This window comes from Leuciscus leuciscus, assembly GCF_965113295.1.
Source record: "Leuciscus leuciscus genome assembly, chromosome: 16".
Classification (NCBI taxonomy): domain Eukaryota; kingdom Metazoa; phylum Chordata; class Actinopteri; order Cypriniformes; family Leuciscidae; genus Leuciscus; species Leuciscus leuciscus.
Window position 1 is genome coordinate 33335905 of NC_138740.1, and position 14378 is coordinate 33350282.

Consider the following 14378-nt stretch of genomic DNA (forward strand, 5'->3'; position numbering starts at 1 on the left):
TTAATAATTTTTACTGTAGTTTTCATCTATAAAGTATATAATATATTAATTTTTTTATCCAAAGTTTTAAAAGAATGTTTTTCTTAGTATTTCTGACATTTTTTTCCTCACCACAAAGTCATTATTTTTATTTCAATAAAAACATACTCGCTGTATAAATGTTCACCGTTTATGTGCAGTTTTTTATATTTATTCATAGATATTCACAATATAACATTTAATATTTATATATCATGGATAAATAATAAAATGATGAATAAAACATTTATTTAACCCGGTTAGTTCACTCTCTCTGTGTCTCTCTCTCTCTCTCTCTCTTTCTGTGTCTCTCCTCCTCTCTCTCTCTCTCTCTCTCTCTCTCTTTCTGTGTCTCTCCTTCTCTCTCTCTCTCCCTCTCTCTGTGTGTCTCTCTCTCTCTCTCTCTCTCTCTCCCTCTCTGTCTCTCTCTCTCCCTCTCTCTTTCTGTGTCTCTCCTTCTCTCTCTATCTCTCTCTCTCTCTCTGGTCAGCAGGGTTTCGTCTCTGTCGTGTGTTTTAGTCACGCGTGTCAGCGAGAACATTAAAGTCTCAGCGACCGCTTTGATCACATCATGCGCGAGTCGCTCTGTGTGTCCTGATGCATATTCACACACACACAGGGTGATTTGTTAACATGGGGCCTCTTACAGATGTAGATGAGTGTGTGTGTGTGTGTGTGTGTGTGCTGTGATGTGTGTGAGTGACTCCATTATAATGTGTGTGTAATGGTCTGACTCTATATGTGTGTGTTTAGCATCTCCATGGGTCTCCCTCTGAGTCCTGCTGCTGATTCTGCTCGCTCGGCCCGTCACGCTCTCTCTCTGATCGCCACCGCTCGCCCGCCCGCCTTCATCACCACCATCGCACGAGAGGTACTCTCATCACACACACTCATCTATACATTTATTGTGTGTATGAGTGATGAGTGTGTGTGTGTGTGTGTGTGTGTGTGTGTGTGTGTGTGTGTGTGTGTGTGTATATGAGTGATGAGTGTCTTTAGATAACCTTTATTGTCATTATAAACATGTATAACGAAATTAGGAAGTGTGTGTGAGAGAGAGAGAGAGAGAGAGTGTGTGTGTTTGTTGTTAGTGTGTGTGAGTTTGAGAGTGAGTGTGTGTGTTTTTGAGAGTGTGTGTGTGTGTGTAGGTTTAGGGGTCTGGTTAGTGTAAGGGGAGAGAATATACAGTTTGTACAGTATAAAAACCGTGTGTGTGTAGGTTCACAGACACACAGCGATGCAGTCCCAGGGCTCTCAGTCTCAGCAGAACGTTCACACCACGACTCTTGCTCGGGCCAAAACCGAAATCCTGCGAGTCATTGAGATCCTGATCGAGAAGATGCCGTCAGATGTGGTGGACCTGCTGGTGGAGGTCAGTGCAACAACCGTGAACACACTCACACGGTGTCGTCTGAAAACACATCTTTTTCTCTGTGTTTCGGCCTTCCGTCGCACTGAGGCGCGTTTTTATTAATGAAAACGCTCTCCAAAGTGGATACATTTGAAAACACATTTATAGTGTGGACTGAAAAGGATGGTATTTAAAAACGATGACGTAAGTTTAGTCATGTGACGCATATTGTACCAATAGATCTTCATGTTTATAGCGGTATTGTGCCTGTTGTGCTTTTCACTTTCACACTGCTGCTAAAATATATTACTTCACACACTCTTCATATCACAGTCCTGCAAACATGACAGAATTCACTCACATTTGCGTTTTAGTAGTGTTTTAGTTGCGTTTTAGTTGCGTTTTAGTTGCGTTTTGCAAACATATAATAGTGAGTGAGTGCGACCGCGACGATCAGTGAACGCCCAGATATTTTGCTATATAAAATTATCCTGCCAGAAGAATTGCGCAATAACTTTATCATTTATTTTTCCGTCTGTATGATCTCAGAGAGCTTTTGTGAAGTTTTACGCATGTGCTGTAAAGGTGAATTTAGCGTTTCTCATCCGCACTGAAACACCTGAAAACACGCAACAGGAACGAGTAAAATAACTGGCTGTAGTATTTCCTCAGTATATGCAAACATATTATGGTATTTTTATGCTTTAGTGGAGTGAAAAAGTGACATACAGCACCTTTAACCACAAGCACAGCTGAAGTCATGTGACTCCAGTGTGTCGTCCAATCACAGTGAGTGTGAGCCGCTTGTGTCCTGCAGGTGATGGACATCATCATGTACTGTATTGAAGGGTCTCTGGTGAAGAAGAAAGGCTTGTCCGAGTGTTTCCCGACCGTCTGCAGGTCAGTGCATTAAACACAACATTAGTGTTAGCTACTGCTATTACAGCGTTAGTCACATACTTTTACAGGTTTTCAATTAGCTTTTATTTTTACAGTTTTAGTTGTGTTTTAATTTTATGTTACATTTATTTTGTCATTATAATTATTAGGTGTTGTTTTTTAAAAATAATTCTAAATAGTTGTAATTTATTATAAGTTGGTAATTTTAGTACTTAATTTATTTCAAATTTAAGCTTAATATAGTTTCAGTGAATATTTAATTGTATTAACATTTATTTTGACAGTTTTTTTATTAGGTTTTTAAAAAATATATTTTTAAAAACTTTTTTTGTTTTAGTAATTTTAGCATTTACTTTATTTCAAGTTTAAAGAAAACTTATTTCAGTTATAATATTTGCCAAAGCAACATTTCTAATTTTCATTTAGTTTTTCATCTAATATTTATATTACATTTTTTGTTAAGTTTCTTTTGTCATTTTTATTAGGTTTTGTTTTTAAAAAATATTTCAAAATAGTTAAAATATTTTAAGGTTTGGTTGTACGTTATTATAAGGTAGTAATTTATTTCAAGTTTAAGCTTAAAACTATATAGTTTCAGTTTGTAATTTTTAATTTTAGCCAAATTTATTTTGTCAGTTTTGTTTAATAGTTTTTTTTTTTTTTTTTTTTTTTTTTTTTCGCTTGAAGTTAGTAATTTTAGCATTTATTTTATTTCAAGTTTAAACAAACTTATTTCAGCTAATATATATATATATATATATAAAATTTATATTCAGATTAGATAATATTTTATTTATAATCCTGTGTTTGATTACCTGTTTGTTAAAAACTTAAAATTCAACATCATTAAAGAATTATAGATTATAGAAATGAATGAGTAAAGCAATGAATATTACAGTTAATGTCCAGATTGAGGAATTAAAGTGAATTCTGTAACTCAGTAATTAGTACCGTGACGTTTGTGGTGTTTTATTAATTGGACACTGATATACTTCTGAAACTGATGACGGGTCAAACGAGCAGCTCATTGATTTTAAATGGTCAGAGGTCAAACCTCAGATGGCAGCGATTGATGCATATTTGATGGATTAAATCCTTATATAGGCTGAACCTAATTTGCATACTCCCGTTATAATGTATATGAAGTATGCAACATTAACTTTTCAAACATTAGTATACTAATGTACTAATTTAGCATGCTATTCAATTGTCTCAGAAATAAATTACGTTATAATTACTTTATATTTTAAAAGTAATAAAATTTAGCATGCCATTCAGTTACTTCAGAAATAAATTGTTTTTGATTTTTATAACAGAAAAATTCATTATTTAAAAAATTTATAAATTCATTTTGTAGAAAAATAAATTATTTAAAATTATTTATAAATTAATTTTGTAGAAAAATAAGTTAATTTAAATTATTTATAAATATATTTTGTAGAGAAATTAAAGATTTATTTAAAATGATTTAGAAATTAATTTTGTGGGGAAAATAATGAGTTATTTAAAATGATTTAGAAATTAATTTGGTAGAAAAATAAGTTAATTTAAATAATTTAAATAAAATTTTGTAGGAAAAATGAAAAGTACTCTTAATTAAATTATTTTTGTAAAAAAAAAAAAAATATATATATATATATATATATATAAATAATAATGGCCAAGAAAGATTAATATGGAGGTTGATTTACCGCACTGGATTTGGATGGTCAAGTGGAGCGCATGAAGTGTGCACATGAAGCATCATGCGTCCTGCAGTGGAGGAGCTTCAGGCGTGTGCTAGTATGCTAGTGTGCTGAAGTGTGTTAGTATGCAGTGTGTTTTCTCTGAGATATTCTCCATCTCTCTCTCCGCAGGTTTTATATGGTGGCGTATTGCGATCGCAGTTATCGCATCGCTGTCGGCGCCCGGCAGGGTTCAGTGGCCCTTTATGATGTTCGCACTGGGAAATGCCAGGTGAGTGTGTGTGTGCGGCGGGATGTGTGTGTTGAGTGTGTTCACCTGGAGTGCAGGTGTGTGTCGGAGGGCAGAGGGCAGGTGTAAGCAGGCAGAGGTGCATGATGGGAAACGCTACCCTGCAGAGCTGGAGATTGTGTGATCGACCCGGTCCAGGTGACCGTGATGTCACAGCTGGGGTCACATGATGAGTCTGAGCTCTTGTGTGTGTGTGTGTGTGTGTCAGTCATACTGTCAGAGAAACACTGACTCTGGGTTGAGTTGATAATACAGACCTCTGCGCCCACTTACACACTCACACACAGACTTATACACACTCACACACACATGCTCATACTCACACACACTGATACACACACATGCTCACATTCACACATACTCATACACACTCAAACACTCTCTCCCACACTTATACACACACTCACACAAACACACACCAACTCACTCTCACATTGGTAGTGTGTGTGTGTTTGAGACAGTTAGATTGGGCCTCACTGCTGAATTGATTGAAGGATTGATTTTAGGCTGTTTACAGTTGTGAAGATCAAATCTCTCTGAAATCGTCATCTGGGGAATCCAGCGATCAGATCATTTGTGCATCCCATAATGCCCTCAACATGACCATCACTGATCAAATGATCTTCATCAGAATCTGAAACACAAACACTGATCTGAAGACAGTTACGTCCTCCAGTGTGTGTGTGTGAGTGTGTGAGAAAGTGAGTGAGTGTGTGAGTATGTGTGTGAAAAAAAAAAGATTCCTAATGAAATTTGACTTTTAATGTGGAATCAAATAAAGTATATAAAATGTGTGTGTGTGTGTGTGTGTGTGTGTGTCCGGTCACTCTGCACACCATCTGTCCTCTCTTTGATCTGTGAAGTGGACAGCCGGACTACAGACGTCTGCTGCATTTACTAATTAAACACAGTGTGTGTGTGTGTGTGTGTGTGTTTTGTCCGAATCTCCTGATGCAGCACATTTTCCCATCAGCCTCTCCTGCACGATTGTTCTGTTGCGTTGGTCGATACACTGTTCATACACACACACTCATCATATAGTCTGGTTCACATCGCAGCTTATTCTGGTTCGCCCACTTAAACAGGAAGTGACATCAGCAATTAATTCAGCCTGAACCGTTTAGACTTTGTTTTGTAGATAATTTCGGTCTTAACACTATAAAGCCTGACATACACTTCCAGTCAAAAGTTTTGGATCTGAAGATTTTTAATGTTTTAAAAGAAGTCTCTTCTGCTCACCAAGGCTGCGTTTATTTGATCAAAAATACAGACAATACAGTAAAAATTTTGAAATATTATTCCAATGTAAAACATCTGTTTTCTATGTGAATATACACTCACCTAAAGGATTATTAGGAACACCTGTTCAATTTCTCATTAATGCAATTATCTAATCAACCAATCACATGGCAGTTGCTTCAATGCATTTAGGGGTGTGGTCCTGGTCAAGACAATCTCCTGAACTCCAAACTGAATGTCAGAATGGGAAAGAAAGGTGATTTAAGCAATTTTGAGCGTGGCATGGTTGTTGGTGCCAGACGGGCCGGTCTGAGTATTTCACAATCTGCTCAGTTACTGGGATTTTCACGCACAACCATTTCTAGGGTTTACAAAGAATGGTGTGAAAAGGGAAAAACATCCAGTATGCGGCAGTCCTGTGGGCGAAAATGCCTTGTTGATGCTAGAGGTCAGAGGAGAATGGGCTGACTGATTCAAGCTGATAGAAGGGCAACTTTGACTGAAATAACCACTCGTTACAACCGAGGTATGCAGCAAAGCATTTGTGAAGCCACAACACGCACAACCTTGAGGCGGATGGGCTACAACAGCAGAAGACCCCACCGGGTACCACTCATCTCCACTACAAATAGGAAAAAGAGGCAACAATTTGCACGAGCTCACCAAAATTGGACAGTTGAAGACTGGAAAAATGTTGCCTGGTCTGATGAGTCTCGATTTCTGTTGAGACATTCAGATGGTAGAGTCAGAATTTGGTGTAAACAAAATGAGAACATGGATCCATCATGCCTTGTTACCACTGTGCAGGCTGGTGGTGGTGGTGTAATGGTGTGGGGGATGTTTTCTTGGCACACTTTAGGCCCCTTAGTGTCAATTGGGCATCGTTTAAATGCCACGGCCTACCTGAGCATTGTTTCTGACCGTGTCCATCCCTTTATGACCACCATGTACCCATCCTCTGATGGCTACTTCCAGCAGGATAATGCACCATGTCACAAAGCTCGAATCATTTCAAATTGGTTTCTTGAACATGACAATGAGTTCACTGTACTAAAATGGCCCCCACAGTCACCAGATCTCAACCCAATAGAGCATCTTTGGGATGTGGTGGAACGGGAGCTTCGTGCCCTGGATGTGCATCCCACAAATCTCCATCAACTGCAAGATGCTATCCTATCAATATGGGCCAACATTTCTAAAGAATGCTTTCAGCACCTTGTTGAATCAATGCCACGTAGAATTAAGGCAGTTCTGAAGGCGAAAGGGGGTCAAACACAGTATTAGTATGGTGTTCCTAATAATCCTTTAGGTGAGTGTATAGTAAAGTGTAATTTATTCCTGTGATCAAAGCTGAATTTTCAGCATCATTACTCCAGTCTTCAGTGTCACATGATCCTTCACAAATCATTCTAATATGATTATTTGATGCTCATTAACATTTATGATTATTATCAGTGTTGAAAACAGTTATTCACATTTTTATTTCAGGATTCTTTGATGAATGGAAAGTTGAAAAGAACAGCATTTATCTGAAATCGAAGCGTTTGTAACATTATAAACTACCATTCAAAAGTTTGGGGTCAGTAAGAATTTTGATCAAAAGTGACAGTAAAGACATTTATAATGTTACAAAAGATTCAATCTCAGATAAATGCTGTTCTTTTGAACTTTCTATTCATTAAAGGATCCTAAAAAAAAAATTGTCCGCAACTGTTTTCAACACTGATAATAATAGGCCTGAGCGGCGGTCATATTTTGTACCGCCATGCGGTACATCTAGTATTACACAAATATTGAAAAAAAATACAAATTATAATCTTACCGAACCAAAACTTGAACGGCAGTGAATGAAATAATTGTCAGGATAAAATGATATTTTTCATTACTTATCAAATAGATTCACTTTTTAAAATTAAATATCTAAGGATAATGTCTCTTTATTCCAGTATCTGTATTATTCAGCTGTGTGTGATATTGTCGTTATGGGTTTTAAAGCACACGCAAGAAAGTCATACATTTTATAGTTTATTTTTATGAAGAGAAACACTCTTGAATGTGTGTTTTGCCGTCTGGAGGAGTTTTGGATGAAGCGTCGTGATTTGACAGGCCAATATCTCTGCCGTCAGATTTTCATTACACGCGCGGGTCAGGTGACGCGGTCTTCATTGCGTTTCATCTTTAATTGTAAGAGATTACTTTAGTTTTGAGCTCTCATAAAGCCGCATGTGTCTTTAATCCAATCGCTCCATTATGAGGCGGTTTTCTCGTGACAGCGATGGATTATTGTTACAGCGTCTGTTTGTCATTCCCACATGATGAGCTGATGTTCATTTCAGCACGTCAACACATTCACTGGTGATTACACAGACGTCTGTGAGCAGATGATGCTCTGCTGTTGAGGAACGTGTTCATCTGAAGCCTCGGCCTTTCAGGTTTAGGGAAAGAAGACCTTCTGCATTTAGTCACGAAAACATGTTAATCCTCTGGTGCTCTTCACTTGGCGGACAAAAGTGACCGAATTATTGTTTTATTCACTGAAAGGAATGTACTGTATATGACCCTGGATCACAAAACCAGTCACGAGTCGCACGGGTATATTTGTGGCCATAGCCAACAATACATTGTATGGGTCAAAATTATCCATTTTTCTTTTATGCCAAAAATCATGAGGATATTAAGTAAAGATCATGTTCCATGAAGATATTTTGTAAATTTCCAGCCGTAAATATATAAAACACTTATTTTTGTGAGTGAATGCAGCACAATCGGGAGATTTTCTCAATGTTTCGATTTTTTTTTGCACCCTCAGATTTTCAAATAGTTTCAATCGCGAACAAATATTGTCCTATCATAACAAGCTTATTTATACAGCTTTCAGATGATGTATAAATCTCAATTTCAAAACATTGACCCATGTGACTGGTTTTGTGGTCCAGGGTCACATTTTAGTTGGATAATGTTTTTTATGTAATATTTTGTATTTTTAGGGGATTTTATGGTACTACATGATATTTACGCAGTATTTATAATCCATTTATTCACGTTTTGAGCATAGACCTGAACATTTAATTTCCCATTTAAACTGTGGTAAATCTTGAATGCTTTAGAGCACAGGCTGAAGTTTGATCTCTTTTTTTAAAGACGACACTTGGTGGATTATTGCTGAAGTGAAAAAAAAAGTTTGTTATGAAAAATGCTCAAAAATAATATATATTTTTAATTTTATGTGAAATCTATGTTTTCAAAAAACACATTTTACTCTAAAACTGCAAGAAAATCAAAGCCATAAATCTAAACAAGTTGTGTTCCAAATCTGGAATTTTTGATATCTCAAAAAATTTGCTTTCAGTCAGATTTTGTTTGGCCGCAGTACCAAAAAGTTTTCACTAGATTAAATTTGTCTTCATTTTTGACCGCGAGGAGCACAAGTGTGAATATTTTATTCAGGACCATTGAACCTGTTCAAATCATAAATAAATAAAAACTTTATGAAATTTTTCGGACCGAGAAAGCTGAACAAAACATAAAATATTATAATATTTTATAATGCTATTATCAGGAAAATAATTGCCCATTAAAAATAAGTAAAAAATTATGCTATTTTAATGAACACTTAACTATAGAAATTGCAATAACATGTAAACCTGTGCCTGTTTCTATTTCCACAGCATATTCACGGGCATAAAGGACCAATAACAGCGGTTTCCTTCGCCCCGGACGGACGTTACCTGGCCACTTATTCCAACGCTGACAGCCACATCTCATTCTGGCAGGTAAACACCCCTGACCTCTGACCCCAAACCTGAAGAAGTCATTTATTCATGCAGTCTTTGAATCTATTCATGCAGATTGCTGAAAAATTCCATGAATAACAGGGAAAGAGTTAAATATATAAGAATTTAGTCAAGAATGAACTATAAGAGTAGTCTGTTTGATGTGTGTATTTAGACTCTCTCGTGAGCGCCTGTCCTGAGCAGGTCTTTCAGAAACACCGTCGAGTCGTCTTCTCTTCCTGTGTGTGTGTGTGTGTGTGTGTGTGTGTATGTGTATGTGTGTGTGTGTGTGTGTGTGTGTGTGTAAGAATGTCTTCCAGGCTAATGGTATCATTACTGTAAGGGTAAACCAGGCGGTCTGAATGGTGTGTGTGTGTGTGTGTGTGTGTGTGTGTGCTAATGAACACTGGAGTCCTCAGGGTCCTCAGGCGTCCTCAGGCGTCCTCTCGTTGCCCAGGCTGGGATGAGGGCGACCGGCCGTCTGACACCACTGAAGCCCTACCCCTCTCTGGAGCACTACAGGAACACGTGTGTGTGTGTGTGTGTGTGTGTGTGTGTGTGTGTGTGTGTGTGTGTGTGTGTGTCATGTTTTTTGAGGGTTTGTAGACTGACTGACTCAGTGTGTGGGAACTCTATATCTTCCTGTGTATGTGTGTGTTTCTCTTATCTTACATGGTATCATCTCATGTTCAGATTTGTCATATTTGTTCAGATTTCAGTTTTTTGCAGTCTAATGTGTTACTGGCATCTCTCTCTCTCTCTCTCTCTCTCTCAATTCAAGTTGAATTTCATTCCAAAGCAGTGATATAAATGTAAATACAAATATATGTATCTACCTATCTATCTATCTATCTGATTATCTAACCTGAATTCCAGGTTTGCAACCTTTTCCCAGTTTTCAAATCCAGGAACCGATATGAAATATAAAAGCCATTTTCAGATCAATTCTGAATGAAGCACAACGTCCATCCAGTAAACCCGATCACAGCAGTGAGTGTGTGTGAGTCCTGGCCTCTCAAACACTGAATAAAGCCGGTGCACATTGTGCAATTTTTGCAAATCCTAAAAGATTCCTCTGATCCTAGGCTAAAATCTGAAGTCTTTGATCGTTAGTTTGACGTGTTCACCGACAGCCGATTAATAACCATTGAGGTCAAATTTGCTCAAATTCTGCCAGTGTCAGAAGATTAGACTCTCAGTCCTGCAGTGATTCTCCTACGACCACCGTAAAATTGTCTTCGTTTTTCAAGACAAGCCGTGACCAAAATAAACGTTAGAGATTTCTTTGTAGCCGCCATTTCAATCCCGCGTGTAATGAAACTCACTGTTACCAAATGCATCATTGATTGATGTAAAACTCCGGACAAGTTTTCTTCCGTGCGTCAGTTTTTTGTCGTACAGTCTGACATTAATGACAACTGAGATCTGACACCGTGTGCTAACTACACACGACGTGACGTGCAATAAAAGCATCTTTTCCATGTTAATCAGAGTGTGTGTCCTAACCAGCCGTGACGGCGACACGCGACAATCCCATTTTAGAAACGGTTTCTATTTTTCTGCGACGTCGCGCTGGAACAACAAACACAAAGTGTGGCGATGATAATCTCAGGTGCTGTTTATGTGCTTTAATGTTAAAAGTGTGTCATGTGACTCTGAATGTCATTTAGTGCTCCAGCTTTGTAGCTGTAAAAGCAACAGTGGATAATTCACCTCAGATCTTGAAATGAAACAAATGGAAACAAGAACGTTCAAACTGTGAACAAACAAGTGTATTCTTTGACAAAGATTGTTTTAGTAACTCAGCAGTCTATGTATTTTAATGATGTTTAAATGGTGTAATATTTGTGAATTTGATTATAATTTATCCATTTTCTTGCGAGTACCGTGAGACTCCGCCCACACGCTGTTCTGATTGGCTTACTCCGCCCACACGCTGTTCTGATTGGCTTACTCCGCCCACACGCTGTTCTGATTGGCTGTGGGTTTTGATTGATTTTGACGCATCTCGCATTTGGTTAAGACACGGTGTTACAGTGTGACAATGCTTACAGCGATGATCATGTTCGGACAGTCTGACAAGCAACAATCGTAAAGGACTTTTTGGGGATATTTAATTTAATTTTATCAATCAATAAATTCCACTTGAAACAAACCTTGTTTTATTATTTTAATTTAATCTAGGACCTCAATACATTGCAGATATGCTCACTGAATATAAACCCAACAGATCACTCAGATCATTAGGATCATATCAGCTAGAAATACCAAGGGTTCATTCTAAACATGGTGAGTCTGCTTTTAGCTATTATGCCAGCCGCAGCTGGAACCAGCTTCCAGAAGAGATCAGATGTGCTCTTACAGTGGTCACATTCAAATCCAGACTCAAAACACTTCTGTTTAGCTATGCATTTACTGAATGAGCACTGTGCCGCTGTTCGTCCGACTGTACTGTATTGTATTTCATTTTATTTTTCTAAACTGTTTTAATTATTCTTGTTTCTTTTTATTATTTTAATTTCTTCTATGTAAAGCACTTTGAATTGCCATTGTGTATGAAATGTGCTATATAAATAAACTTGCCTTGCCTTGCCTTGCCTAATACTGTGAAGCTGCTTTGATACAATCTGTATTGTGAAAAGCGCTATACAAATATATTTGACTTGACTTGACTTTTATAAATCACAGTGTGCACCCGGCTTAACACACTTCTCTCTCTCTCTGTGTGTGTGTGTGTGTGTGTGTGTGTGTGTGTTTCAGATGAACACGTCTCTGTTAGGGAGCATCGGGATGTTGAATTCTGCTCCTCAGCTCAGATGCATCAAAACCTATCAGGTTCCCCCGGTACAGCCGGCGTCGCCCGGATCCCAGAACGCCCTCAAACTCGCCCGGCTCATCTGGACCTCCAACCGCAACGTCATCCTCATGGCCCATGACGGCAAGGAGCATCGCTTCATGGTCTGAGGGGTCAAGGGTCGCGTTTCCTAGTGTCCAGCGGGCAACTGCTTCCAGTTTACACTCTCCACACCCGTTTCATTCCTCTTTTTATTTATAGTGTTTGTAATTTCCCTCTTTTTTTGACTATTTATGGAGATGATAAAGGACTGCAGGTCACTTAGACGTGCGTTTACGTGTGTTTTTGCGCTTGAAGGTCAAGCGAGGTTTTGGTCGGACCGGCTGATATATGTTTTTTTTCTTGTTTGATTCACTCAAAATCACTCACTTGATTCACCGAATCTATTCTATCATTCCAGCTGCATGCAAACGTGCAGATTTATAAATAAACACAAACACACTCAGACATACATTTTACTCACGGTCCTTTTTACTTGTTATTGTCTAAAGATCCCGTCATGAAACGACTCTGAGAAATTACATTATTTATAATCAAAGAATCATCATTCGCACTGAATGACTAGAATCATATCGTGATATCGTGTATCATAGGAATTATTTTCAGGAATGGTTTTTATTTGAGCTCGTGGTGTAGTTGTGAAATGTTTCGGTTTGCTTTTGTCTGTTTGTGTTTGTGTGAGTCTTTGGTTAGTGTGAAACATCAGTCGTGTTCGCTTCTTTCCCACCGCTGCACGCCGATGCTGTAATATATATAATAATATATATTTATTAATATTATATATAATAAATATATAATATTATATATATTTTATTATATATATATATAATAAAATATATATATATATATATATATATATATACATATTTGTGTAAATAACTATTTTAGGACTATTAAGGTTTTTTGCATTTTTTTCATGACAATTAAACACATTTCCAGGCTCAAATTCTCATTAGAAATGTCGTTCTTAAACTGCAATGCATCAACAAACATTCAAATATATGTGTAATATATTTTTTTTTTCTTTTTTTTTTCTCTATTTGGCTTGAATTGTTGAGTGAATGGAAATAAATAAAAATGTGTATCTATAGATTAAATGTGAAACGCTCAAGACTTTCAGCTTCAGACCAAACATATTTCTGGGCTCAAATTCTCATCACTGTAAAATAAAAGTCATTCTCATACTGTAATGTGGTGATAAACATTTAAAAAATAAATTAAATGAATTATACTGAATTAAAAACAGCATAAATTTTAATATGATTTTTTTCCAAAATAATCATAATCAAAGTACAAAAAAATGTAATGATTAATTGTGTTTGTGTGAATATGCAATTCAATCTTAATGGTCCTAAAAAAGGCTACAGTTGACGCATTTCACAAGTCTGAGAGAGAAAATAAAAGACACTTTCCTCTCGATGCTTCCGTCAGAGAAACAGTAGTGTATTGCTGTCCTGAAACATGAGTTATTAAGAGTCCAGTCGAAGGAAAGTTTTTAAAGATTTCTGAGTTCAGAATAACATCTGCATTATGAAGGTCTGTCTCGTTTGTGAAAGAGAGTGTGTGTGAGTGAGTGTGTGTGTGTGTGTGTGTGTGTGTGTGTGTGTGTGAGTGTGAGATTGTTTCTATGATGTGACTTATGTGTCTGTTTAGACTAATGGAAAAGTCCTTGAACTTTCCGTGAACTGACGCAAAATTCTAATCATAGGATGATTGATTTTCTCCCTGCATATATTAGTTATTTCCTCTCTCTCGCTGCTGTATGATGTTCACGCTTTCCGTGTTGCACGGATCCGTCACGGACGACTTTGATGCGGCTCGTTGTGTAAATGGTAATAAATAAAAATGCTTTATCTATAGATTATAGATGTGAAACGCTCAAGACTTGTAGTTCCAGACCTTCATACCCACAGGTGTGCGTGCGTGTGTGTGGAATAATTGTTCAACATTCACTATATCAGGCTGTGCTTTAATGCTGTTACTGGATAAAAAATCGTATGTAATTGTGTTAATAAATGTAAATGTGAGAATCATCAGCTTGTGTTTGTTTCATTCACACAAAAGCATGAGCAACACTAAACGCATATCTGTGTCGATTTGGGGTTTCAAGGCCTTCCATTTCAATACAGAAATGTACCAGTATCACATGAGAAAGAGTTCCACTGTATTCAAATTAGATAATCAGTACAAATACACAACTGCTCTATACACAGAAAACCAATATTTAACATTTTCTGACACAGTATGGTCAATATATATATATATATAC

General features: G+C 37.2%; 1 protein-coding gene across 2 annotated transcripts in view; it reads left to right on the forward strand.

Moving 5' to 3' along the window:
* wdr7 (WD repeat domain 7) overlaps positions 1-14142 on the forward strand; it is a 114988-nt gene extending 100846 nt beyond the window's left edge. For both annotated transcript variants that reach the window (XM_082141556.1, XM_082141557.1), the window contains exons 23-28: positions 772-889; positions 1238-1390; positions 2187-2269; positions 4126-4225; positions 9151-9255; positions 12016-14142. In XM_082141556.1, the coding sequence (XP_081997682.1) occupies positions 772-889; positions 1238-1390; positions 2187-2269; positions 4126-4225; positions 9151-9255; positions 12016-12219 (763 nt within the window). In that variant the 3' untranslated portion in view covers positions 12220-14142. The remainder of the gene's footprint in view (positions 1-771; positions 890-1237; positions 1391-2186; positions 2270-4125; positions 4226-9150; positions 9256-12015) is intronic.
* Positions 14143-14378: the final 236 nt, after the last annotated feature.